General features: G+C 41.6%; 1 protein-coding gene across 1 annotated transcript in view; it reads right to left on the reverse strand.

Annotated features, from left to right (window-relative positions):
* Positions 1–4375: 4375 nt before the first annotated feature.
* Positions 4376–27915, reverse strand: part of IL17RC (interleukin 17 receptor C) — a 96175-nt gene continuing 72635 nt past the window's right edge. The window contains exons 14-19 of the mRNA XM_063426735.1: positions 20758–20870; positions 19821–19889; positions 15872–15917; positions 13154–13240; positions 7363–7398; positions 4376–5634 (exon numbers count right to left, since the gene is read on the reverse strand). Coding sequence (XP_063282805.1) covers positions 4991–5634; positions 7363–7398; positions 13154–13240; positions 15872–15917; positions 19821–19889; positions 20758–20870 — 995 coding nt within the window. The 3' untranslated portion in view covers positions 4376–4990. The remainder of the gene's footprint in view (positions 5635–7362; positions 7399–13153; positions 13241–15871; positions 15918–19820; positions 19890–20757; positions 20871–27915) is intronic.

Raw genomic sequence — 27915 nt, forward strand, 5'->3', positions numbered from 1 at the left:
TGCAATCTATGAGATTAACATGGCTATTAACTAAAGTGAGAATTCAAAGTGAATTTGAGATGCAAGTCCAAAGCAGTAACTTACAGAACTTTTACTATTTTGACCTCTCATTTTAGTGAATATTAAGCATTAAAGGGACACTGTAGGCACCCAGACCACTTCAGCTCATTGAAGTCATCTGGGTGCAAACTCCCATCACTCTTAACCCTGCAGTGGTTTATAAACTGCAATAATTACCTTGCAGGGTTAACTCCTCCTCTAGTGTTTGTCTACCAGACAGCCACTAGAGGGACTTCCTGAATTGAAATGGACACTCTGCATGAGGACTTCCGGCGTCATGGGAAACCATGAGGAAATCGTAATGGGAGCGCAGCCATTGCGCATTAGGTGGGGGAGGAGTGTGGGCGGAGGAGTGAGGGACATCTGTGCTGGACACAGGTAAGTGACTGAACCCTTTCCCAGACAGGGAAGCTATAGTGCCAGGAAAACAAGGTTATCTTCCTGGCACTATAATTTCCCTTTAAGGCCACAGAATAATGTTATTTGAGTGCACGATCTTTTCACTTATGACATCAGTCTTGCCAGTGTGGTCTTTGCAATTTTGTTGCCTAAAGGAAAAACTTTCTCAATTGGAACACAAACAAGTACTATTTGTATTAGTACCTGGGAACAGGGTGGAGCATTACCTGTATGATTCACAAGTGATAATTATATAACTTCATGAGCAATTAAAATATTTCACTGCAATTTAAACACTGATTACTGATGGTTTTATTGCAGTGTAACTCTGTCACTCATTGTTGAATATTAACAGTGAATTCCCAGTGAATAGAAAGCAAAAACAGTCAAACTGAAAAAAAACTGACTTTGAGGATATTTCCAATCTGGCTATTTTGACCTAACATTTTAAATTTACTTTGTATTTTTAATAATTCACACTTTAGTGGAAACAATGTGTGAGTTTTATTGCTGCGGAGCTCTGTGATGCACATTTCTGTGAGCTACACCTCCGTGGAGCTCTGTGATGGGCATGTCTGCGAGCTACCCCTCTGTGGAGCTCTGCTATGCACATTTCTGTGAGTTATACCTCTGTGGAGCTCTGTGATGCACATTTCTGTGAGCTACACCTCTGTGGAGCTCTGTGATGCACATTTCTGTGAGCTACACCTCTGTGGAGCTCTGTGATGCGCATGTCTGCGAGCTACCCCTCTGTGGAGCTCTGTGATGCACATTTCTGTGAGCTACACCTCTGTGGAGCTCTGTGATGCACATTTCTGTGAGCTACACCTCTGTGGAGCTCTGTGATGCACATGTCTGCGAGCTACCCCTCTGTGGAGCTCTGTGATGCACATTTCTGTGAGCTACACCTCTGTGGAGCTCTGTGATGCACATTTCTGTGAGCTATAACTCTGTGGAGCTCTGTGATGCACTCATACACTCTACTTCCTGGAATAGAGTTTGTGGAAAAAACAGGCTCAAGGAAATTTGGATCCCAAAGCACTGATTCTTCCCTTTTATAGTGCATCTGCCTTGGAGAACTTTGAAAAGCTACGATTCCTAACAAATATGTAGATAAAATATATTATAAAAGTCTTTTTTTTTTTTTTTTATCCGAGGAAATCTGCACACATACCAAAGGTGTCATAATCTTACTATGAATTTCACCACAAAGTAAAAACAAAAAAAATAAAAATAAAAAGATGCAGTTGTAATAGTACATTTCTTTTAAGTAAAGCAATCTAGGTGGTTGGAGAACCATTACTTGCATATGAATCTTGGGGTCGGACCTTTACTAGTTGGTGATTTATCCGACACTCATATTTTGTATAACTGTATACATATAGATTTGTGTATTTTAGTAAAGCTTCCACATACATATTCTCTACTATTTTAACTACTAGACCTTTTTGAATTGATTGACCTTACTGAATGGGTGATTGCGTGCTGATGCTGTTTGCTACACTGACATATACAAAGAAGACTTTAAATGCAATGGGAAGGAATTTGAGAATGTTTAATTATGTAACCACATGGTTAATGTTCTACAGAATTAACTGAGCGAATCATGCAAGGGCCACAGGATAGCAAAACCTTGTCATAAAAATGCTCCTGACAGAGTTTAAAGTTCACATTGTCACACCATACGAGTTATCTGTGAGCGTCCTCAGATAGATTACGGAAGCCTCTTACCTCCTAACAGTATAGAATTCCAGACATAGAACACGCTTCATCTCAATTTTACTAGCAATTAGTATGCTATAAAGCAGAGTTTGACAAACATAGCCATTTCAAATATATCCATCAGTGTAGAATTACTCTGCATTGGGTTTTTGGAGCCCTGAGGTCAAGCTAGTCTTCACTGTTTTATATGTTCAGTGCTACTAGACTCCACTACACATTGAATATTCTGATAAAAAAACGTAACTGTTCTGTTGATGGTATACATTGAAATGTATAGGGTTCTTCACTTAAAGGACCACTATAGTGCCAGGAAAACATACAAGTTTTCCTGGCACTATAGGGTCTCTTCTAGGTCCCCACCCTTAGGGTCCCTCTCCCGCCGGGCTCTAGGGTGAGGAAGGGGTTAAACACATAACGTTTCTCCACCGCCGGTCTCCCTCAGCAGTGGGGACTCTCCGCCTCCTTTCCCATCATCGGCTGAATGCGCATGCGCGGCAAGAGCCGTGCGCACATTCAGCCAGTCCATTCTCAATGCTTTTCTATGGACGTTGGCGTCTTTTCACTGTGAAAATCACAGTGAGAAGCACGGAAGCGCCTCTAGCGGCTGTCAATGAGACAACCAGTAGAGGCTGGTTTAACCCTAATGTAAACATAGCAGTTTCTCTGAAACAGCTATGTTTACAGCTGCAGGGTTAACCCTAGATGGACCTGGCACCCAGACCACTTCATTAAGCTGAAGTGGTCTGGGTGTCTATAGTGGTCCTTTAAAAGAGTAGATCTAGGCATTATAATCAAAACTGCCTACTGTAATGGTTATGTTGTCACAAGCCTCCTGAGAAGTCGAAGGACACCTGGCACCATAACCACTACAGAATCGTCCTGCCTACTCTTTCTTCTTCCATACTCTGCCTAATAGTTCACACCACCATAGCGATAGCGACCATAACCTTTCCCTGATATAGATAGACATAAAAATGGATAGACATAAAGATAGATTGACAGACAGACAGAGAGACAGACAGGTTTCAGTTGAACTCCCCTTGACAAGGTCTAAAGCATTTCTAAACAAAATGACATATGGCATTCAAACCTTCGTTGTGATACAGGGGTTAAAACCAGGACAGCAAATACACAGGTCTAATCAAGGCAGGTAAAAGACAAAAAAAAGAAAAAGAAATGCACACACTATTCTTCCAGTGGGTTATAAGTACTCTCATCAAGGGTGGAAGCTTGAGAAAGGAAAGACGAGAGTTAGTGGACAGGTGGACAACCATTGGATGAAGGTGCCATTGGAGTTGAAGGGTAGAGTCAGTGAGACACAATGCAGAGGCAAAACTTTGTTACAAAATGGTCTATTTACAGTTGACATTATACAGTTCACTACGTCATTCAATTTGTCCCAAATTGTTTTTTCTTTTTTTTTATTATTATTATTACAATAACAAAAAATAAAATGATTTTTAAGCCTTTTGATATTCATAGATACAAAGCTCAATTTGCTTTGTCTCTTACCAGTCTATGCATGTAGATATTTTCGGACGTGAACGCAATTTATTCTAGCTTGGATTTATTTTTATTTAAACTTCATTTACTTGTGAAAACATAATATATTATATATATAATTTAAAACAATATACACAATATTACAGATATACACAAATCCCAACCCTGAGGGAAATAAAAAAGGAAAAAAACAAAACTTATGAAGAATTTTTAAAGTACAAATAAAATTTCAATCGTTCTACTGCCCGGCTAACTCAACTCCCATTCCCCTTTCCACCCCCCCGGTCCAATCAAAAGAGTTAGGAGTATGATCCAATCGAACAGAGATATCATATCATACTCTCCATTAACTTAATTAAGAAATGTAAATAGTGCATCCAATGTCTCCCAAACATCCCCTTTTTTGCTCTACCACAGGAGTGACAAGGCAATCCATTCACTTTACTAATCCAATTCTCTATTGATGGGCAGTTAAGTTTTTTCCATAAACTAGCTATTAGGGTTTTAGCCAAGTTGGTGAGTCTAATTATTATAGAATATTTAAATTTATTGATTGAAAAATTTAAATTGGTTCCGGACTTCCGGATTAAAGTCTGGTGAAAAATTTGGAGAAAGGGACAATAATAGGACAATTCCTAAAAGTATGTACAATGCCCCCATTATGGGATGTACACCTCCATTTATCACTAACTTGGGGCAAATCTGTTCATTCCAACTTGGGTCCTGTAACATCATGACAAATATTTAAATGCTTGATTTTGGAATGTAACTGCCTTCAATCATTCCATTATTAGTGTAAGTCATTTAATCCACTCCTAAGACTCTTAGGCTTGTCCCAGATCCATTTCCCATAGTCTGAAAAAGTAAGGCAGTTTCTTTAACTGAAAAGTGCCTTTTACACTTCGATTGCCCTGAGAAAGGCAGGCTTTAGGAGATGGACATTTAACTTACATTGTGCCTGTTTAATAAAGTCTTGGGACAGAAGTTAGTGAAGCAATAAAATGTTTGATCAACACATTTTAAAAAAATATCTTTGCAATAGTCCAGTAATTCTCAGCATTCATTTCACAGAAACTAAATTGACAAAGCTGGAGAAAATAAAAGTGCTGAATATCAGCACATGTGGAAATATTTCTGAGGCTGGTGTGGACGGATGTCTCCCATGTCTCCTACCTCCATCCTATGATGTCCTGCAGTCGTAAGTTTCAAAATCAGTTGTGAATTGACGATAGAGCCCGCAGAAATAAAATAACAAAGGACACAACTTTTTTGAGGTATTAATAGTAACTCTAGAAATGCTATCATTTTATATTAATGGAAGCATTTCCACTGCGTTTGTTCCTCCAGAATTCATAGAAGGAGTCTCACTTTTGTTTAAACTGGTGCTGATTTTCTTGTATTTCGAAATTGGTTCTTTTAGTTTCTTTTTGACTCTAGTAGAGAGATGATCAAGTTGATTCTTTCTAAGTTTGCGTCGGTTGATTCCAGCCAGTTCTTGAAGCAATTTCTTAACGTCGGAAGGTAATCTGAATTTGGGGTAGTTGTTGAAGATATGGGGTATGCTAGTTTGGCCAAAGGAGGCAACCACATAATGGCCTTGAGCACTACCATCAACAAAGTCTGCATGGATACAGTTAAGGGCAGCCCCAAAAGAAGTGTATGGATCCAGGTTGACTAGCTGAGACGTTGAAGTCCACCTTTTGAAACTCTGCAGTGCTCCTTCATCAAACAATACAATGATGATTCCATTTTCCCTAAAAATTCTTTGTTTTTGATGATGGTACCAAGGCATTGGGTCAATGGAGGACATTTCCCTGCGGTGCCACTGATCCAAAACCACATTTAGGTGAAGATCCATTAAAGAAGCAGCAAAAACACGCACAAGTTTGTTGTAATATTGGTCATCTGGTGAGTATATAATCCACACTCTCCGGTCTTTGAAGATATCACCTGCAGTAACAAGATAAAGCTTTTAATAACAAATGGGCTCCATACAGAACGATGGCTTTTACCAGTCAACATCTCAAGAATTCATTCAACTCATCAGATTATTTGTCATTATATTTTTCAAGTTATTGAAATTTCTTGAGAGATTCCATAAAAATGAAACACATATCTCTTAAAGGAATGACCTAAGCACCATAATTACTGTAGCATACTCTAGTGGGTGTTGTGCCAGGATGTCCTAGTGTTATCCTATAATGTGTAGTTATACCATTTATTTTTTTTACAAAGTACACTTACCTGGTTATCCCAGACACCTCTGTGACTTGACTTGCACTTATTTTGGACAGAACTGATACATCTATTACACATGGAGGACTGCTGTATATATAGATGAGGCACCATATATATCAGAGACCGGAGGCACCCAGGGTTAGATGAGCGTCAAACTGTTCAAAAACAGTTTTACGACTTACTGAAACTTTAATTGTTATGTGCATGCTTGTTAGTCCCGCCAATTAACAGGTTTCACTATCCCCGCTGGCTCCATTGTGGGAAGCGACCGCAGCCTGTCAGCAGGGTTCCTGCAGCTGGGGGCGTCCGGTGAGTGTCATTCCGCTTGTACTAGGCTTCGCGTGAGCCTTTAGCCTGTGTCCGCTTCTCTGTCGTTTCTGGTGGTCAGTAACAGTCTGTGTGTTCGTTGGGCTGCGGTGTGAGGGACAACCCCGCAGGCGGCCGCGGGGTCCGGTCTCTGGGTGCCAAGGCTTGGGACTCCATGTGCTCCATCAGGCGCTGGTGTAGCGAGGAAGCCCTGGGATTGGTGTGTCTGGCGGTTCCTCACATTGACGGTCGGTCTGTGCCCAGGGCTGACCGTGAGGCGGCCATTTTGTAGTAAAACTCTGGGTTCCGATATCCTGGGAGGCGCAGCAGGGTCGGTGAGTGGTGGTGTCGGATCCCTCTAGTGGGGACCGGGATAACCCCCGCCAGCCTATGGGGGGGGGGGAGGGACCCGTGAGGAGTGTTTCAGTGCTGCTACATGGTTGCTAGAGTTGGAGACAGGACGGCGGACGGCCATCCTGCTTCCCGCCCACGTAGGCCGCAGGCCCCAAAGTTTCTCGCAGCCTTCAGGGGCCTTAAGACTCCCGATCTTGGGGCCAGCAGTAGCTCCCACAGCTGCCTGTTCACTGTGCTGCATTTCTGGCTGCTTTCAGGTGCGATGTGCCATGTTTTGCGTTCTAAAGGGCCAGATTGTGTAGGAGCCTCTCCCGCATGCGACCGGTCAGCATGGCGGCCAGGCCCCGCCCCCCCGAAACTTTAATTGTTAAGCAGGCTGATTCATAGAGTTTGCAACAAATCAACATTTCTCAACAATTCTCCTTCTATAAGAAAAAAAATTATTTTATTTTACAGAATCTCCTCATGATGTTATATAAGATAAATGAGAACTCTTAAAGGGACACTATAAGCACCAAAAAAAAACAACTTAATGGAGTGGTTTTGGTGTATACATCATGCCCCTGCAGTCCAACTGCTCAGTTATCTGTGATCTAGGAGTTCATATACTTTAATTATGCACCCCTATTGTTGTGTTTGATGCGTTTGTGGTGATCTTTTATCCACAGTTTTGCGGTAACACTTGATGGCATCAATGATGACTGGCTTGAAATTAGATTTTTTTTTCCCAACAGTCTGCAAATAATTTAAATGTAGAATAAATCGTACAATGGTACTTACCCAATGGTGCATATGAAGTCATTGATTTCACCCATTCTGTTTGAACAGCAAAACAAAATAAGGTATTGTGTTAACACTTGTAGGATAATATTATTATAAAAAGAAAATAGAGTTTGAAAATGTTTATGCAAACAGTCTTTTAATTTCCTAGCTAATTGTTTTAAGTAACACATTTGAGTAATCCTGTGCTTAAGCTAATAATATTGATCTAGATAAAAATTGAAATTATCACTCATCTCCTTGAATATGTCTTTGGTTAGTTGGAGAATCATTAGGGCATGATGGCCTGTCTGATCTCATATCAAAGTTTTTCCAATCAGGAGTTCTTTATGAAGATGTTTCAAGTGAATTATTCCCAAACCCATTTAATAATTCTACTGCCCTCACATGGCAAGCTCCCTCTAGTTCAGGAGCGCTCAAAAGGTAGATTCCCAGATGTTGTAGGGCTACAACCCCCATGACATTTTGCATGCCTTTAGAGTTTACAGAGGAAGAGGTTCTATTTCAACTGTCAAAAGTAAAGACATATAAGTCAATGGGACCTGATGGAATACACCCAAAGCTATTAAAAGAGCTTAGTGGTGTACTAGCAAAACCATTAACAGATTTATTTAACCAATCATTGATAACAGTAGTAGTCCCAGAAGATTGGAAGTTGGCGAATGTTGTGCCCATTCACAAGAAAGGTAATAGGGAGGAGTCGGGCAACTATAGGCCAGTAAGCATTACTTCAGTAGTGGGGAAAGGGATGGAAACCATGTTAAAGGATAGGATTGTTGAACATCTAAAAACACATTGATTTCAAGATCAGAGACAACATGGGTTTACTTCAGGGAGATCATGCCAAACTAATCTTATTAATTTTTTTGATTGGGTAACTAAACTTATAGATCAGGGTGGTGCAGTAGACATTGCTTACCTAGATTTCAGTAAGGCTTTTGACACTGTTGCACATAGAAGGCTTATCAATAAACTGCAATCTTTGAGTTTGGATTCCAATATTGTTGAATGGGTAAGGCAGTGGCTGAGTGACAGGCAACAGAGGGTTGTAGTCAATGGAGTATATTCGAAGTTCGGGCTTGTCACCAGTGGGGTACCTCAGGGACCTGTACTTGGACCCATTCTCTTTAATATTTTTATTAGTGATATTGCAGAAGGTCTTGATGGTAAGGTATGTATTTTTGCTGATGATACCAATATATGTAACAGGGTTGATGTCCCAGGAGGGATAAGCCAAATGGCTAATGAATTAGGTAAACTAGAAAAATGGTCAGAGTTGTGGCAACTGACATTTAATGTGGATAAGTGCAAGATAATGCATCTTGGACGTAAAAACCCAAGGGCAGAGTACAGAATATTTGATAGAGTCCTAACCTCAACATCTGAGGAAAGGGATTTAGGGGTGATTATTTATGATGACTTAAAGGTAGGCAGACAATGTAATAGAGCAGCAGGAAATGCTAGCAGAATGCTTGGTTGTATGGGGAGAGGTATTAGCAGTAGAAAGAGGGAAGTGCTCATGCCATTATACAGAACACTAGTGAGACCTCACTTGGAGTATTGTATGCAGTACTGGAGACCATATCTTCAGAAGGATATTGATACCTTAGAGAGAGTTCAGAGAAGGGCTACTAAACTGGTTCATGGATTGCAGGATAAAACTTACCAGGAAGCTGAGAGCTCCTGCAACGACAGGATAAATCGAAGGTTATACCCGTACTAGCGGCACAGGGGGACCGGGAACGGATGCTTGGCACTATGACAAACCGACTGATACCAATCCGGCCCCGGAGCACCGCCGACATACCGGTACCAGCCATGCGGCCTATACCGGAGCAACGCTTGAAACCCGGGGGAGGCGGCCGATCTCTCGGCTCGGGAAGAGCTCACAATCAAGAGCGTGCTGCAGACCTGCTACCCCCCCCCTCTGGACCGGCGGGGGACATCCCGGTCCTCGCTGGGGACAATTACCCCCATAGCAACGCCTGACCGATCATCAAAACCCTCAGCCAAACGAGACGACCAGGGCCTAACCAAAATGGCGGCTCAGCCGCAGCCCAGGTCCACGCGACTGTCCTCTCAGCCACCCAAACACATGTGGGAGTTTGTAGAACGGATAAGCACTTACCTCTGGGCGATGCATAAAGCCCGACGAAGGAGCTACATGCTAGCGTTGAAGGAGGCGATGGCGTAGATCCGCCCGGCTACCCGACGCCAACTGCGGGGAACCCCACCCCGCACTTTCCGAGCGAGCCCGCGTCGGAGACTAAGCCGACACTCAACAGGACGGGAACCGGCGCCGGGACCCTCGCATAATGGCACTCATGGCCTCAATGATCCGAAGATTATCCGCCGGTGCTCCCGACCAGCCTCCAACTCAGTAACTCACTCAACCCTGCACCAACAAAGTGCCTGGCAGACACCCCAGGTACCCAGCCCAGGACAGGATAACCCTGCCAGACGCACGGATTGGGAGGCACTCAACACCCCCCCACAAGGCTCCGGAGCTCTACGCTTCCTAGCACTGAGGAATATACTTGAGCAGCAAAGGCCGACATTTTTTCCTCATTTTAATTTTCCTTACTTTGATGTGACCCTACTAACATGCAACTTAGCAGTTAGGCTCCACGAGCTATACTTACTTATTTAACCAACCGGATTTTGTGTCTCACTGGATGACAAAAACTAAGCACTATTGTATCCTTAGCATCGTATGCTTAAATCTATACTTAAGTTTCAGAAGCAACATTAATATAACCCCTTAGCATGTGACAAACAGTTTTTCCCACGTTGTAATTATTGTCAGCCTATATGCTTGATTTCTAATGTACATGTTTCCCTCTCAATGTCTGACATAATATGTTCCTACTTGTATGCTACCTTTTCAAAAAAAAAAAAAAAAAGTGCAGTTTTATTTTTCTATATGCTACTAAGATATCTCATGTGAAACACTTGTACCCTATAATGCATAATGACGTACCGATAACTCTGCTTGTTAAACCACTGCACGACGAAAATAAAGAATTAAAAAAAAAAAAAAAAAAAAAACTTACCAGGAAAGGTTAAAGAATCTTAAACATGTATAGCTTGGAGGAAAGACGAGACAGGGGGGATATGATAGAAACATTTAAATACATAAAGGGAACCAACACAGTAAAGGAGGAGACTATATTTAAAAGAAGAAAAACTACCACAAGAGGACATAGTCTTAAGTTAGAGGGGCAAAGGTTTAAAAATAATATCAGAAAGCATTACTTTACTGAGAGGGTAGTGGATGCATGGATAGCCTTCCAGCTGAAGTGGTAGGGGTTAACACAGTAAAGGAGTTTAAGCATGCGTGGGATAGGCATAAGGCAATCCTAACTATAAGATAAGGCCAGGGACTACTGAAAGTATTTAGAACATTGGGCAGACTAGATGGGCCGAATGGTTCTTATCTGCCATCACATTCTATGTTTCTATGTTTCATCACAGACGTTGTCATTTTAAAACATCTGGGGATTTATCTTTGGGCACCCCAGCTCTAGTTTATACTCAAAAGCATGCTTTACATTTGTCAACTCTATCAACTTGACCATCTCACGAAAGACGTTTCCCCTAAACTGCAATAATCTTCTTAATGTCTGCAACAAAAAATGATGGGAGGAGAATTTATTTTTTCCTTCATTCCATGTATAATTTTGACGTACCATCTGGTCTTCTTTTTTCTCCACATGTGTACTGTTACCCTTTTTTTTTTTTGCAATCACTCCCGCAAATCTTCCCTCGCTCAGACAGCTCCTAACAACTGCTTCACCTCACATTTGTTCTAAACAACATTAGACATGTGACCAGGGCCGGCGTGTCCAAAGGCGACACAAGCTGTCGCCTTAGGGCGCACCAGCCCGTGGGGCGCTAAATTAGAGTGACTGGCAGGAGGTGGACACACAGCGCGCTCTCCTGCCAGTCGCTCAGTGTAGCGTGGTCGAGCAGAGCAGATCACTGAGAGAGCACTTCCTGTCAGTCTGCTTGGCTTGACCACGCTACAAGAAAGGTGGGAGGGAAGGGGGAGAAACACTAATGGGGGGAGGGGAAAGAACGCTATGGGACAGGGGAGGGGGGAAAAGAACACTATGGGACAGGGGAGGGGGGAAAAGAACGCTATGGTATGGGGGGGGGGGGGGACAACCACTAAAAGAGAGGGAGGGGAGAGGGGGGAGAAAGGGGAACATTAAGGGGAATGGTGGGCACCAAGAGACAGGTAAGGAGGGGAAGAGGAACACTAAGGGACAAGAGAGGGAGGGAAAATGAACACTAAGGGACAGGGGAGGGAGGGGAGAGGAACAATAAGGGACATGGAGGGGAGGGGAATGGTGGGCACTAAGAGACAGGTAAGAAGGGGAAGAGGAACACTAAGGGACAAGAGAGGGAGGGGAAAGGAACACTAAGGGACAGGGGAGGGAGGGGAGAGGAACACTAAGGGACAGGGAAGGGAGGGGAGAGGAACAATAAGAGACATAGGGAAGAGGACTACTAATGGATAGGAAGGGTAGGGGAGATGACCACTAATGGACATGGAGGGGAGGAGAGAGGAACACTATGTGACATGGAAGGGAGAGAAAGACACACATAGAGGGACATGAGGGGGGAGAAAGACACACAGATGGGCCTGGGGGTGAGGAAGATGCACAGAGGGGCTGGGGATGAATGTGGCACACAGAAAGGCCTGTGGGTGGAAATACAAAGGGGATGGGGTGAAAGAGACACAGAGGGGCTGGAGAGGAAGAAAAAGAGACACAGATTGGCTGGGGGGAGATAGACGGGCTGGTGGTGAAAGAGTAACAGACAAAGGAGCTGGAAAAATTATTTTTAAAAATGTAAAAAAGGAGATAAGAGACAAAAGGCGGGTTAAGAGGCACACAAGTGAAGATGCTTTTTTTTGGGGGAGGGCCAAAATCATCTTCGCCCGTGTACCCAAAAAAATCCTTGCACCGGCCCTGCATATGACTACAAGAGCTTGCCTCTTGTTTCACTAATGTGGTTTCACGCTAACCGGACACGTTACATTATATTCCTGGCCCTTTATTCGAATAGATGATGGAAGACAACAGCCAAAAAGTACGGCATAAATCCAAATCCCCGATGGGGATCCGGCGCCACGGAAACTAGGGATAAGCGTGTCTGGGGGACAGCTGTCGTTAAGACTGTTTTCCACAGACCGATCTCTTCCACTGAGGCTTATAAGCAGGACACACAATAGTACCGTTCTTGTTATGACACCCTCGGGCAAAAGTGAGGAATTTTGATACTTATGCTATATACACAATTAAAAACCCCCGATGGGGGGCAGGTTGAATAGAATTATCAAGGTGGCTTGTGCTACATGCTGTTGTTGCATTGTCGCATTTACGAAACTGTTTGTGTATATTTTGGCTTCTGCGCAAGCCTCCAAGCTGTATGAATCTTGCCTTACCCATCGTGTGCAAAAATAAAGAATTTAAAAAAAAAAAAAAATTACTACAAGAGCTTGCAATCTTTAATAAACTAAGCTACTTCCTCTTTTTATTTTCCCCCTTCAACTGCATAGAGAGCGTGCAACAGGCTCAGCTATGAGAAACAGATATGTACAGAGAGAGATGAGAAATTACACTGGTCTGGTATATTTTTGAAGTTCAATATTTTGTTTCTGTAGCGACTACAGGAAACATGCAACACAGAGATCTCACTGAGTGACATACGCTCAAAGGAGGTTTCTCGACATAAAATATAGAATTAAGCAAAGTTAACAGCGGAAACAAAGGTAATCCCTTACTTGTGAGTGTCTTCGTTGATGCAATTGCAAGGATCAGCACACAAAACATTGCTACTAATCCAAACACAAGCCATCTCTGCCGTTTCACTGTACAAACAGAAAAAAAAGTGTTTTACAAGTTACAGATTTACAGGTCAATTCTCAAGATGTATGTTTATCCCAGTAGATGTTAAGGATAAAAAAATCTATATGCAGACTCTCTTAATAGCTAATGGCGTGCTTTATTCTCATAGTGAATTGTCAGAATTCACAAGTAATTTAACAGATTTTTAAGGTATTGAGTGAATAGGTATATTGTGAGGGTTTCACAATATGGAGGCAATTCTTTCATATCCTATTTGGATGTGATGGTTTTTGTGCCATGATTTTTAAACTCTTATGTGTGAGGTTACATTCCTGCTGTATACAGTGAACTCATTACAGAGTAATCTGAATATACCTTTCCTGGTTAAATACTTTGTTATTATTATTAATTTTATTATTATTACTTGTTGTACCTGGTAATGTTGATGCTGAATCATCAACGCTATTGATTTAGTATTTTTTTGGTTAAAATTTTGAAAGATATTTTAATATTTTGGGCTATTGATTTTTTTTATATATAATATATTTTAATATTTTTTTTTAAAAATAAAAAGTTCATTTAAAAAAAATAAAATAATAATTTGAAAAGCTTATCCAAAAATATTAAATCAAGGCCAATGATTGGAACGTGCTTTTATGAAATACCTTACAGGCAATGTTATAGCAAATTATGAATTTCTAATTTTAGTTATGACTTTAATGCAATGGAAAATGATGTATGTGTCCTAACATTTGCTTAGAGGATCTTAATAGAAAAAAGATGATGATTTTGTACAGGGATGTTCAAAATGATTCAATGGCCAATTGGAAATTCCAAGAAAATACTAGCAAATGGAGGCAGTGTATTGGATCTCCGGAGCCTGTATAAAATTATTATTATTATAATTAAGCATTAATTAGAATATAACAATGCTACACCTATAGCATAAAAACGTGTTACAAACTAGATTTTAAAATGTTTTTTTTGGAATGTTATCATTAGATTCACAGCATACAATTAAAAGTACAAAGTATTTTTTTTTTTTTACTGTGACACAAAAAAAGGTATTAAACAAAAATAAATCAAAAACAGCTCTGGTTGTTATTTATTTAGCATTCTTCAAAGTTGTTAGTTATTCCAAAAATCACAATGAAATACAATTTAGTTTCTACGTTGAGCACTATGAAAGGTGAAAAAGTCCAAGGGCTGGTGTTTATTTATGCAAGGCACAATATGTTCCTATTGTTCCAAGTTCTTTATTAAGACATTGTTATTTATTTAATTTTCTGTTGCCCACTTGCAATGACATTCAGTTGAATTGAAGCCCTTGGCAAAGCATTTTTCTTGGCTCATGCACAGAACACATATTGACATTGGGTGAAGGGTGATGTAGCCGGGGAGATGGTGAAACAACTTGGGGATTTCCCTAATGACCTTTAGGCAGGAACAGGTAAATATAATTAAAGGGAATGCACCCGGGACAATTTGAAGCCTACTTATAGTTACATTTGGGGATTTAAAGAAAGAGTTAATGTGACTTTAACATGCTGCGACATGTAAGCTCCGTATTTATAAATGATATGCTTTTTGTGGTAATGTGAGGACACAAGTTGTGCATGGCTTCTGTCATAATGTATCAGTAGTTGTATAACTTAGTAGTCATTTGAATAATAAATAGGATAACCCATATCTGAATGCTGAATTGGCTGCAGAGATGTTGCACTCTATCCTGTCACTTCCTATAGTCTGTCCTACAATATTTAGATTTTGGGGCAAATAAAAGAGGTTACTGTGCCACATGCATAAATGTAAACCTCCTGTGGGTACCATTGTGCCATCTCTGATCGAGTTATGTGCCTGCGGTGTGTATTTCTAAAACGTCCACTGATCTGTACATTCGTAAGACGGAGCAGATTAAAGGAACATTGTAGTCCCCAGGCCACTTCCTCTCAATGAAGCAGTCTGGGTGCAGTGGTACGTTTGACTCTGCAACGTAAAACAGCAAAGTTTTATAGAAAGTGCAATGTTTACATTGCACGCTTAAATTCAGCTCTAGTGCCTTTATTCCTGACAACCACTAGAGACGCTTCCTCCTCCAGACCAAGTAAACCTTGTATATGGGTATCACATGCTGCTGATACTTCTCTGTTAGAAGCAATGGATTAGAACTTGGATGCCGACAACACGGAAGGAGAAACTGGAGGCTGCAGCGGAGGAGTTCCAGCGCTGTAATCATTATTAAACTTACATTTAGGGGCTTTTTTTTTTATCAGCAAAGAGTTGGACAGAATGGAACCTTTAGTCCAGCAATAGCAACGGTTATTTTTGGGAACCTAGCTTCCCTTTAAGTTAGAGTTAGTTCAGTTGTGTCATAAAAATGCGCTCACATTTAACGCAAGTATGAGTCATTATTCTACTGAATTGTTTTCGCTTAGATTGTACTACATGTTCCAATATGAAAAATAAAGAATGTCAAAAATGTTTAAAAAAATGTTCTCGCTGTTATTTTGCTAGTCTCCTTTTTCAGGTAGTTTTGCAAAGATTAATGTATTTGTTATTTATGGTTGAACCCACCAGGTCCCAGTAGTTACAGGATATTTCATACATAAGTAACCTGTATTTACCTAAAGTACATTTTAATTTGGTGCACTCACCCACAGAGCAGACAACCACCTCATTATTTTCATTATCATTCCATATCTAGGAAGAAAGGAGATGTGTCATTATTACTTGTTTTTTTAATTTATTTTTATAAATACAGCATTTCTTCCCCCCCCCCCCCCCCCCCCCCAATTATATGTCTATTGAATAATAAACCATTTTAGCTTAACTTTGCCATTAAACAGATAATGAGGAAATCCACTGCCCCATACCTCCCAAGTATCCCTATTTTTGGGCCCAAATCCCCCTGTCCCACGTTTCTGTCCTAAAGTACCTCTTTTTTTCCATATTGTTGGTGTGTCTGAGTGTATACCAGAGCTCTACAGCAGTAAAACTCAAAGTAATGTGTCTTTAAACTATAATAAATGTGTTTAGAAATCAGTCTGTGTAAATCAGATATCTTGTTCTTGTTCTAAATTATATTTAAAGGACCACTATAGGCACCCAGATCACTTCAGCTCAATGAAGTGGTCTGGGTGCCAGGTCCATCTAGGATTAACCCTGCCTGCTGTAAACATAGGATTAACCCTGCCTGCTGTAAACATAGGATTAACCCTGCCTGCTGTAAACATAGGATTAACCCTGCCTGCTGTAAACATAGGATTAACCCTGCCTGCTGTAAACATAGGATTAACCCTGCCTGCTGTAAACATAGGATTAACCCTGCCTGCTGTAAACATAGGATTAACCCTGCCTGCTGTAAACATAGGATTAACCCTGCCTGCTGTAAACATAGGATTAACCCTGCCTGCTGTAAACATAGGATTAACCCTGCCTGCTGTAAACATAGGATTAACCCTGCCTGCTGTAAACATAGGATTAACCCTGCCTGCTGTAAACATAGGATTAACCCTGCCTGCTGTAAACATAGGATTAACCCTGCCTGCTGTAAACATAGCAGTTTCAGAGAAACTGCTATGTTTACCTATGGGTTAATCCAGCCTTCCGCGCTTCTCACTGTGATTTTCACAGTGAGAAGATGCTGCCGTCCATAGGAAAGCATTTGGGAATGCTTTCCTATGAGACTGGTTGAAAGCGCACGCGGCTCTTGCCGCGCATGCACATTCAGCCGATGACGTCCGAAGGATAAGGAGAGTCCCTAAGCGCCGAGGGAGCCCGGCGCTGGAGAAAGGTAAAGGATTAACCCCTTCCTCCCACTGCAGACCGGCGAGAGAGGGGTCATGAGGGTGGGGGGGACCTATTAATACTATAGTGCCAGGAAAACAAGTTTGTTTTCCTGGCACTATAATGGTCCTTTAAGCTGCGTAAAATGTTATTAAATACCAAAAATAAATATTTGTGCGTATTAGTAAGGGCTGTATCACACTAAAGAGAGCAACTTGAGATAAACGTATAGAAACAATAGGAAATATAGTGTGAGTGCTCATGTTAAAAATAGAATAAAATGATAATAATAATGTAGTAATCAATACATAAACTTAAATAAATTAAATCCACAGACTAGAGAAAAACAAAATGCTTAAGGAATCAATAAAACTGTAGGGGTATTGCACATATCCTGAGTGAGCACCAATACTTGTAATGCCGTTAGGAAAACCACTACAAATCAAGATGTAACACTTCAATAAAAGTATCCAAGCCAGAGAAAGGGATACAAAATCACCAAATACTAAGCAAAACATGTCCAAAGGAAACACTCACCAGAAGGGAGAGCACATGCACTACATAGTGGAATTATTTATATGTAAATAAAACCCCAACAGTAAATAGTAATCAGGACACAAATCGCAGCACTATAAGATACACATAAAATCATATGACTCTGAATGTACCTCATAGTACTGGGAATAAAGGTACGTTTTTCCATTTGTAACGGAGGCAAGTGGCAGCCACTCAAAATGTGTTTTTAACATTTTAGTGTGAGGAATACACGTTTGGATTCCTGACACTATAGTGTTCTTTTAAAGGAACACTATAGCGTTAGGAATACAAATTTGTATTCCTAACTCTATAGTGCCCTTTTAGCCTCACATGTAGGGAGTAAAAAAAGGTACATCTTCATTGACTGATTACTGAGATCTTCGATGATCTCAGCCAATCCAATGCTTTCCCATAGGAGCATAAATGCTAATACGCATTTGCAGCAAAACGATGCACTGCACCAATCAGATTGTCTCTTTGAGTCCATATGATTGCAATAGCAGAATTTTAATCTGCTTTTTCGGCGGACGTGCCTCTAGTGAGGTGATCTGGGTGCCTACAGTGTCCCTTTAGCAATAGAGTTCAGTAACTTAAAATGTCTGAGCCATTTTTGGTCTTAAATCTGCAACTCAGCTGCAATCTCTCAAAACCCATTGCTTAGGGAATAAACCCCTTGCTGTGCTAACATTTTTGCTGTATGGCTTATTGCCACGATAATGTACTGATATGTCAATTATATTAAAAAAATAATAATTTTCAGGTATGTGCAACAAAAAGACCCCCAGCGATTTCTCTTTTAATTCACTGTTACCTAATGCAATTACCCTTTCCTTTTTGGTGGCATAACAAAATTCCCCTCTAATGAATTTCCAAAAACATTCCTGACACTTAGATGAATCAATCACACAGTAAAAACTGTCCTGGAGGAGGAAAGGAAGGAGTTGCTGTAAAATGAAAGCAATTAACCTCAATAATCGTTTCAAAGAACCATTTGAAAGAAATATCACGGTGACACGTACTTACACATAAGTAAACACGTTAGTGAAAGCAAGGACCTGTATTATTTTTTTCCATTAAGCAGCTTCCTTATTTTTTGGGGAGATTAAAACACAGGTATGCTACATTTGACCTTGTAGAGTTTGTATATGACAGTGGTGCCCAAAAGGTAGGTTCACCAGATGTTTTAAAACTACAGCTTCCACAATGCTTTGTCATAATTAAGGCATGCAATGCATAATGGGTGTTGTAGTTCTACAACACCTGAGATCTACCTTTTGGACACTCCTTTTGTAAGATATAAATCCTAGCACAATGCTAGGACCAGGGGCGTAGCTTCTGATTACGGTAAACAGCTTTCTCTCCCCGCACCCTGATTCCTATCCTTCAATAGTCATCAAAACAAAACACTAAGCCCTCATTGAATATTAATAACAACGATCTACTTTTCTACCCTTACCCTTTGTGTCACTTTACCCCACTCCCTCTAGTATGTAAGCTCATTGAGCAGGGCCCTCAACCCCTCTGTTCTTGTGTGTCCAACTCATCTGGTTACAAGTACGAGTCTGTTAGTCCACCTATTGTACAGCGCTACGGAATTTGTTTCCACTTTATAAATAATAATAATGAGGGCATCAGCATATTGCCAATGCATCGTACTCCAAGACACAGCTTGGCAGCTTATGTTTTGTACTGTTTATGGTACTAGATACCTACAACTGCAGTGCTTCTGCTTTTTTAACACTCCATAAGACCACTGTAGTGATTAAGGTGCCAGACATGCCCTGGAGCACTTACAGGGTAAGTAATCAAACAGTGAGAAATGTGGGACAACGTACCTGGGGCCATGGACAACAGGCCCATTGGCTGAGAGTGTCAGCTGAGCGCTCTCATCCAATGAGCTAAGCCCTTCCCTGCTGGTCTTAGCTCACAGCCGAAAGCTTCCTGAGGCACAAGAGTAGGGGACCTGCGCCCAGTGGAACCTAAGTAAGTTGTCAAACCTTTCTCAACCTGTTTGACCACTAAGAGGACAACAGGAAACTCTTGGCACCATAATGCTCTCAACTGTCTGGAGTTGGTATTTGGCTCCAAGAGTTCCTTTAAATGAAAATATATAGATCTATAATTATTTGCATCTGCTACAGTGAATTCTGCACAGGAAGCAGTTCAAAATCATTTAGCCAGTATTGGCACTCCCATTATCTTCATTCTGTGGGCTGAGCAAATCCCATAACTCTCTGCCAACGTAAGACCAGAGACTTCACATCACACCCTTTTGCTCACCTTAAAACAGCGGTTCGACAAGTAGGCCTTCACTATATGCTGCCTGAAGTGGTCATTGGTACTCAGCATCTGGAAGGACATTGTGAAGGCAAAACGCTTATCAGTGTATGGGACATTAGTATACATCCTTACAGAGTTAGGCATGGATTTTAAAATTGTTCTTTTCAATGTTACAAAAGTGATTTTCCAAATATCTGGCCTACACAGTTCACATGTTGCCATTAATAAGGCTAATTACCGTAGTTTTTTTTACATTCCCTTCAATTCATAGTTTAACCTTTTAGAGGTGATATGCCAGAACTGTCATAACACAATGGAATATGACAAACCTCTAATCATAAAGGGGTTAATAAAAACAAAACTACCTTTAATTTTCAAATGCAAAAGGGATTTATTGGATACACAGTACAGCGGCTGTCAGCAGTAAGGTACTTGGCAAGCTGATACCAGATGCCTTGCTGCTTATTTTTACTCATTAAGTACCGGTAGTTTCATTCATGTTTAGACTATTTCATGAATAGGTACGTAAGAACATGTTCCTTTGCTGTTCTATATATGCCGTATGTAAATCTTGTATGGCAATGGGAAACATGAGGGTGGACACATGGCTGTATAATTTATTTCTGATGATGCATCTATGACTAATAGAATAGAGGGATCCAGGCACAGGGAAGCTAATTGCACCATAACCCATATAAGAACCATAATAGCAACAGTGCTTGGATTGCAGTATAATTTGAAGGAGTAATAGAGTCAAAACAGGGTGACTGAGAATGATAGGAGTTGGTCTGAGATGAATGGGGGTGCAGAGCAGGGTAGCTGAGATTGAAAGCAGCTTCAGTAATGAAGGGCAAGAGGTGGGAAGAGTTGGGGGTCAGGAGAGCATGAAAATATCATAAAAGAAAAATATGATTTCAGTGTATAGAAATTCCCTTACTTCATGTGTTGTGTAATTTAGTGGCGTGCAGCCATGTTTTTCCATGAGGCAGAGGGAGGCGGCATTTTTGTGCAGAATAACTTCCTCTTGAAATACAATGTCATTGTGGAAATCTGTAGAGTTAAGAACATGTTAGCGAGGAATTTATTTAAATTGTGAGAAACTAAACTCAGAAGGCAAAATTAGTCACGGGATTATTCGCCAAAGTGAGAATTGCAAGTGAATTTCAAATGTAAGGCTAGAGTAGTTGACCCAAAAGCAGGGGTGTACCTAGAGCTTTGGTACCCAGGGCGGGTCCCATTTTTGGCACCCCGCCCTCCCCCCAACTTTAAAATAAATAAAAAAAAACACCACCATTTTTTAAAATGTATTTTGCACTAAGATGTGTTTATGTTTTTGAATGTAAGCATGTTTTTGTATGGAGTATGTATAAGTGAATGTAGGGGTTGTGTTTGTATGTGGTGTTGGCGTTTGAATGCAGGTATGCATTTTATGTAGTGTGTTTTTTAATGCAGTGGTGTGGTTATATATAATGGTGGGGTTTGTATCTAGTGTTGATGTTGAAATGCATGGGTGTATTTGTGTGTAGTGTTGGCGACATTCTGAGATGTATGCACATATACATACCTATATACATAGACACAGTCACATACAGATACACTGACACACATGCAGACACAGTGGTGACTCTAGGAACAATATATGGGGGAGGGGCATATAAGATACCACAGTCAAAACTGGGGGGGCACTAAAACATTTTACTAGGGGATGGGGTAATGTGCTGCCATTGGCTGTCTGATGCCATCATGCAGTGTACGTTGGCATCAGTCAACAAATTTGCATATAATTCATATTGGCCACCCATATTTCTTGTTGTAGGCTGGCTGACACCTCTTAACTTTGATCTTTTTTTATCAGTTAGCTCCCCTATTTGCTATCCTTATGTGGGATATTGAAGGACACCATATAAGGGAGCTATCTGCTATACAGCACCCTAATTTGGTATCTTTAACCCCTTCAGGACCAATGACGGTTCAGGACCGTCAGCGGTAAAACGTGCGTTTGGACCGCTGACGGTCCTGAACCGTCATAACGGTCTGGGGCTACTTACCTGATCGCCGTCGGTCCCACGGCGGCGATCAGCTCTCCTCCCGGTCCAGGGTGGTTGCCTGTCTGCCCGGGCAGTCCCCCCTCGGCAGATCAGGACCCCACGGCCATGTGATCACTCGATCACATGACCGCAATAGGGGTCCATGTGTCTGCCTGCAGGGGGACTGTCTGTGCTGACAGGCAGTCTCCCTGCAAGTAGAAAATCAAAAATAAAGTTACAAAAAAAAAAAACAATCCGTGTAAAAATAAATATAATATGTATGTATATATATATATATATATATATATATATATATATATATATATGATATATATACACATGTATTATATCTATATATACCTATATATAATATAGGTATATATATCATATATAATGTCATACTAAGTGTATTTTTATATTTATATATATATACGTATATTAATATAAAAATACACTTATATTTAAATTACACACGAATATATACAATATATATAATAACTATATATATATATGGTATATATATATATTATTATAAAATACAAATAATATGTTAATAAAAATAAATAACAAAAAATAAAAATAATTAATAATTTAAAAAAATTATATATATATGCAATTTTATTCTAACAGTATTTTGATATTGATATATATATATATATATTTATATCAAAATACACTTAGAATGTAATGATATATATATCTATGTATAAATAAATAAAAATAATACGAAATATACATATGTCCACATACATAATTACATAAATAATTTCATAAATATACACGTAGACGTCAAATATATAAATATGTATATATATTAAAATTATACGTGCGTATTTATGTAATATTTTTACCTAATTAAGTAATTTTAATGGTTGCAATTTGAGGGACCTGCCTGCCAACCCAGGCCGAAAGCCCAGATAATTTAATTTGCTAGCACTGTGTTTAACCCTGTAACTTTCTATGACACCCTAAATCCTGTACATGGAGGTACGGTTTTACTCGGGAGACTTCGCTGAACACAAATATTAGTGTTTCAAAACAGTAAAACATATCACAGCGATGATATTGTCAGTGAAAGTGAAGTTTTTTGCATTTTTCACACACAAACAGCTCTTTCACTGAGGATATTATTGCTGTGATATATTTTACTGTTCTGATACACTCATATTTGTGTTCAGCGAAGTCTCCTGAGTATAACAGTACCCTACATGTAGAGGTTTTATAGTGTTTGTGAAAGTTACAGGGTCAAATATAAGGCTTGATTTTACTTTTTTTTTTATTGAAATTTGTCAGATTGGTTAGGTTGCCTTTGAGAGCGTATGGTAGCCAAGGAATGAGAATTAGCCCCATGATGGCATACCATTTGCAAAAGAAGACATCCCAAGGTATTGCAAATGGGGTATGTTCAGCCTTTTTTAGTAGCCACCTAGTCACAAACACTGGCCAAAGTTAGCGGTTTTTGCATTTTTAACACACAAACAAATATAAATGCTAACTTTGGCCAGTGTCTGTGACTAGGTGGCTACTAAAAAAGACTGGACATACCCCATTTTGAATACCCTGGGTTGTCTACTTTAAAAAAATATGTACATGTTAGGTGTGTTTCGGGGATTTATGACAGATAACGGTGTTACAATGTCACTATTGATACATTTAAAATATATATATATTGAAACAGCAATTTCCTACTTGTATTTATAGGCCTATAACTTGCAAAAAAAAAAATCAATAAAGTATGTAAACACTGGGTGTTTTTAAACTCGGGACAACATTTTGAATCTATTTAGCAGTTTTTTTCATTAGCTTTTGTAGATAAGTAAAAGATTTTTCAAGTAAAAGTCCAAAAACATGTTTTGTTTTTCTAATTTTTCACCATTTTTTTTATTTTTATTTTTTAATACAATATATGACATAATAGAAATAATGGTATGTAAAGAAAGCCCTTCTCGTCGTGAAAAAAACAATATATAACTTGTATGGGAACCGTAAATGAGAGAGCGTAAAATTACAGCTAAACACAAACACCACAAAAGTGTTAAAACTGCTCTGGTCCTTAACGTACAAACATCGCAAAAACAGGCCGGTCCTTAAGGGGTTAAATATGAAAATCTCACATAAGGTCATCATATACTAAACAGCTAAAGGATCAACATTTAAAAAGCCCTTTTCTTAATTTGAATCTTTCGGTTGTTTAGTAAATAGCTCCCTTATTTGTTATCCTTATGTGGGATTGCTATATTTAAAGCGGCACTGTCATGCCGAATCCCGTTTTTTTTTTTAACCCCCCTCCCGCCTCCACTACATTCAATCGACCCCCTAGTCACCCCCAAATGCCCCTAAGCCCCCCACATTACCTATTTTTTAATCTTTATCTTCTGCCCTGATCTTTATTCAGGGCGCCGCCATCTTTGTGTGGGTAGGTGAAGTCCCTGTGGGACACGTCATCTACCCACACTACACAGACTGTGAGATTCCCGCACATGCCCAGTGAAACATCTGGACATGCGAACGGGAATTTCACCAATTCATTCATTCATCAGACAGACGAATGAATGAATAGAAAAAATCAAATGAACAAACTAACACTGAGTATCAGTGTTAGTTTGTTCGTTCAGTTTATTACAAGGAGGGAGCTACCGGCACGCAGCTCCCTCCTTGTAATATGTAACTATAGAAGCGGCAGGGAGCAGAGCTCCCCACCACTTCATAAGCCCCCCAGGTCCTCCCCTCACTCTATGGGGGTCAATATGACCCCCATAATAGCACAAGGGAGATTAAAATCTCCCCAATGCCCCTACTCGCTATACCGCGAGTAGGGGCATGTCCACTAAACAGTGAGCAGCCTGTGCCTGCTCACTGTAAAAAAAAAAAAAAATGGTGCCCCCCTGGCCCCCACCCCTGCGCGGTGGGTGGGGGCCCTAATAAAACAATAAGGGGGGGGGACCTACTGTCCCTCCCCCCCGGCCCCCACCCCTGAGCGGTGGGTGGGGGCCCTAATAAAACAATAAGGGGGGGGACCTATTGTCCTCCCCCCCGGCCCCCACCCCTGCGCGGTGGGTGGGGGCCTATTGTCCTCCCCCGCGCGGTGGGTGGGGGCCTATTGTCCTCCCCCGCGCGGTGGGTGGGGGCCCTAATACAACAATAAGGGGGGGGACCTATTGTCCTCCCCCCCGGCCCCCACCCCTGCGCGGTGGGTGGGGGCCCTAATAAAACAATAAGGGGGGGACCTATTGTCCTCCCCCCGGCCCCCACCCCTGTGCGGTGGGTGGGGCCCTAATAAAACAATAAGGGGGGGGACCTACTGTCCTCCCCCCCTGGCCCCCAAATGCCCTAAATGAACCCCCCCCCCCATCAAGGTGACTAGGGGTCCCAAGCCCCTAGTCACCCCCCCCCACCCAAAACATTCTATCCCCTACCTACCTAAACCATCCAATCACAGTGATCTGTCATTTTACACAGCGTGGGAAAGTTCTTTTGAATTTACCCACGCTGTGTAAAATGACACAGAGCACTCTGATTGGCTTAAACCAACCAAAATGGATTAATTTTTGTTTGCGCTCGTTTTTTTTTTTTAAAGTGCGACGGCTATGATGGATTTTTATTTGGCCTTTTGGGGGGCTGAAGAAAGAAGAATTTAGAAAAAAGAAGACGTCAAATGGTAAGTGTAATTTTTTTTTTTTTTACAGGTTAGTTATTTTATTCCCCCCTCACTATTTTTAGGGTGAGGGGGGTAGGCAGGGGATAGAATGTTTAGGGTGGGGGGGTGACTAGGGGCTTGGGACCCCTAGTCACCTTGATGGGGGGGGGTTCATTTAGGGCCCCCACCCACCGCGCAGGGGTGGGGGCCAGGGGGGGAGGACAGTAGGTCCCCCCCCCCCTTATTGTTTTATTAGGGCCCCCACCCACCGCGCAGGGGTGGGGGCCGGGGGGGAGGACAATAGGTCCCCCTTATTGTTTTATTAGGGCCCCCACCCACCGCGCAGGGGTGGGGGCCAGTGGGGGAGGACAGTAGGTCCCCCCCCCTAATTGTTTTATTAGGGCCCCCACCCACCGCACAGGGGTGGGGGCCGGGGGGGAGGACAGTAGGTCCCCCCCCATCTTTAACCCCAGCGCAGGGAGGGTGTTTGTTAGTTTTTTGTTTTTTTACAGTGAGCAGCCACAGGCTGCTCACTGCTTACTAGACATGCCCCTACTCGCGGTATAGCGAGTAGGGGCATATTATTTACTAATACTAAGTAATCTTTACTTAGTATTAGTAAAGTTGGCTGAAAGACCAGTTTAGGTCTTTCAGCCTTTTAGTAGATAGCTCCCTGATACCGTGGGAATTAGGGAGTTATCTACTAAGCGGCTGCAAGATGCAGCCGCGGCAATGAATAGTATCGGAGTTTCATTCATTAGAATGAAATTCCGATACGAACAAAGTACCGAATTGCATCCTAACACCAATGGAGAAACTCTTCTCATTCTGTTAGGATGCAATTCGGCAGTTTTGCCGGCGTTCTGTCTAAGTGACAGGACGTTCGGCAATACTGACAGGAAGCATTGAGGGAACAGGGAGGAAAGCTACGGATCATGGGAAAATTGCTCTGACCAGCGGAAATGAAGCACACTTTGCTCCTCCGCTGGTCAGAGCTGGTCAAGCGGAGGAATCCTCCATAAGGCAAAGAGTCCCTACTTTGTCTTATGATTTTAAAGAAAACTAAAGAAGACAGGAAGAAAAGAAGAACAGATCCTGAGAGAGGGGGAGAAGAGGAAGAGATTGAGGAAAGGTAAGTTCGGCATGACAGTGCCGCTTTAAGGACACCAAATAAGGGAGCTATCTACCAAACACATACACATTTATATATACACACGCACACCCACCCACATAACCACAGAAACACACACACACTATCACAGACCCACACATGCAATAACAGGCCTAAACACATAAACACACATAATCACAATACACACACTTAACTAAAGAGATACACACACATAATCACAGACAGATATACACAAACACAATCAATCACAAACCCACACACATACAATTACAGACACACAAAATTAGATATACACACACACACACACACACATACCTTGCTCTGGGATGACTGGAGTGGATCCTCAGTCCCTGGGGGCAGTGTGTGTAGTGTGTGTATGGGGGCAGTGTTTGTGGGGCAGTGTGTGGTGTGTGTATGGGGGCAGTGTGTGTAGTGTGTGTATGGGGGCAGTGTTTGTGGGGCAGTGTGTGGTGTGTGTGTATGGGGGCCAGTGTTTGTGGGGCAGTGTGTGTAGTGTGTGTATGGGGGCAGTGTTTGTGGGGCAGTGTGTGTAGTGTGTGTATGGGGGCAGTGTTTGTGGGGCAGTGTGTGGTGTGTGTATGGGGGCAGTGTGTGTAGTGTGCATGGGGGAATGTGTGTAGTGTGTGTATGGGGGGCAGTGTGTGTAGTGCGTGTATGGGGGCCAGTGTTTGTGGGGCAGTGTGTGTAGTGTGTGTATGGGGGCAGTGTTTGTGGGGCAGTGTGTGTAGTGTGTGTGTATGGAGCAGTGTTTGTGGGGGCAGTGTGTGTAGTGTGTGTATGGGGGCAGTGTGTGTAGTGTGCATGGGGGAATGTGTGTAGTGTGTGTCTGGGGGGCAGTGTGTGTAGTGCGTGTATGGGGCAGTGTTTGTATGGGGCAGTGTTTGTGGGACAATGTGTGTAGTGTGTGTATGGGGGCAGTGTGTGTAGTGTGTGTATGGGGGCAGTGTGTGCATGGGGGCAGTGTTTGTGGGGCAGTGTGTGTAGTGTGTGTATGGGGGCAGTGTGTGTAGTGTGTGTATGGGGCAGTGTGTGTAGTGTGTGTATGGGGGCAGTGTGTGTAGTGTGTGTATGGGGGGCAGTGTGTGTAGTGTGTGTATGGGAGCAGTGTGTGTAGTGTGCATGGGGGAATGTGTGTAGAGTGTGTATGGGGGGCAGTGTGGGTAGTGTTTGTAGTGTGTGTATGGGGGCAGTGTGTGCATGGGGGCAGTGCTTGTGGGGCAGTGTGTGTACTGTGTGTATGGGGGGCAGTGTTTGTAGTGTGTGTATGGGGTGCAGTGT

This window comes from Pelobates fuscus, chromosome 7 (genome assembly GCF_036172605.1).
Source record: "Pelobates fuscus isolate aPelFus1 chromosome 7, aPelFus1.pri, whole genome shotgun sequence".
Taxonomy (NCBI): Eukaryota; Metazoa; Chordata; class Amphibia; order Anura; family Pelobatidae; genus Pelobates; species Pelobates fuscus.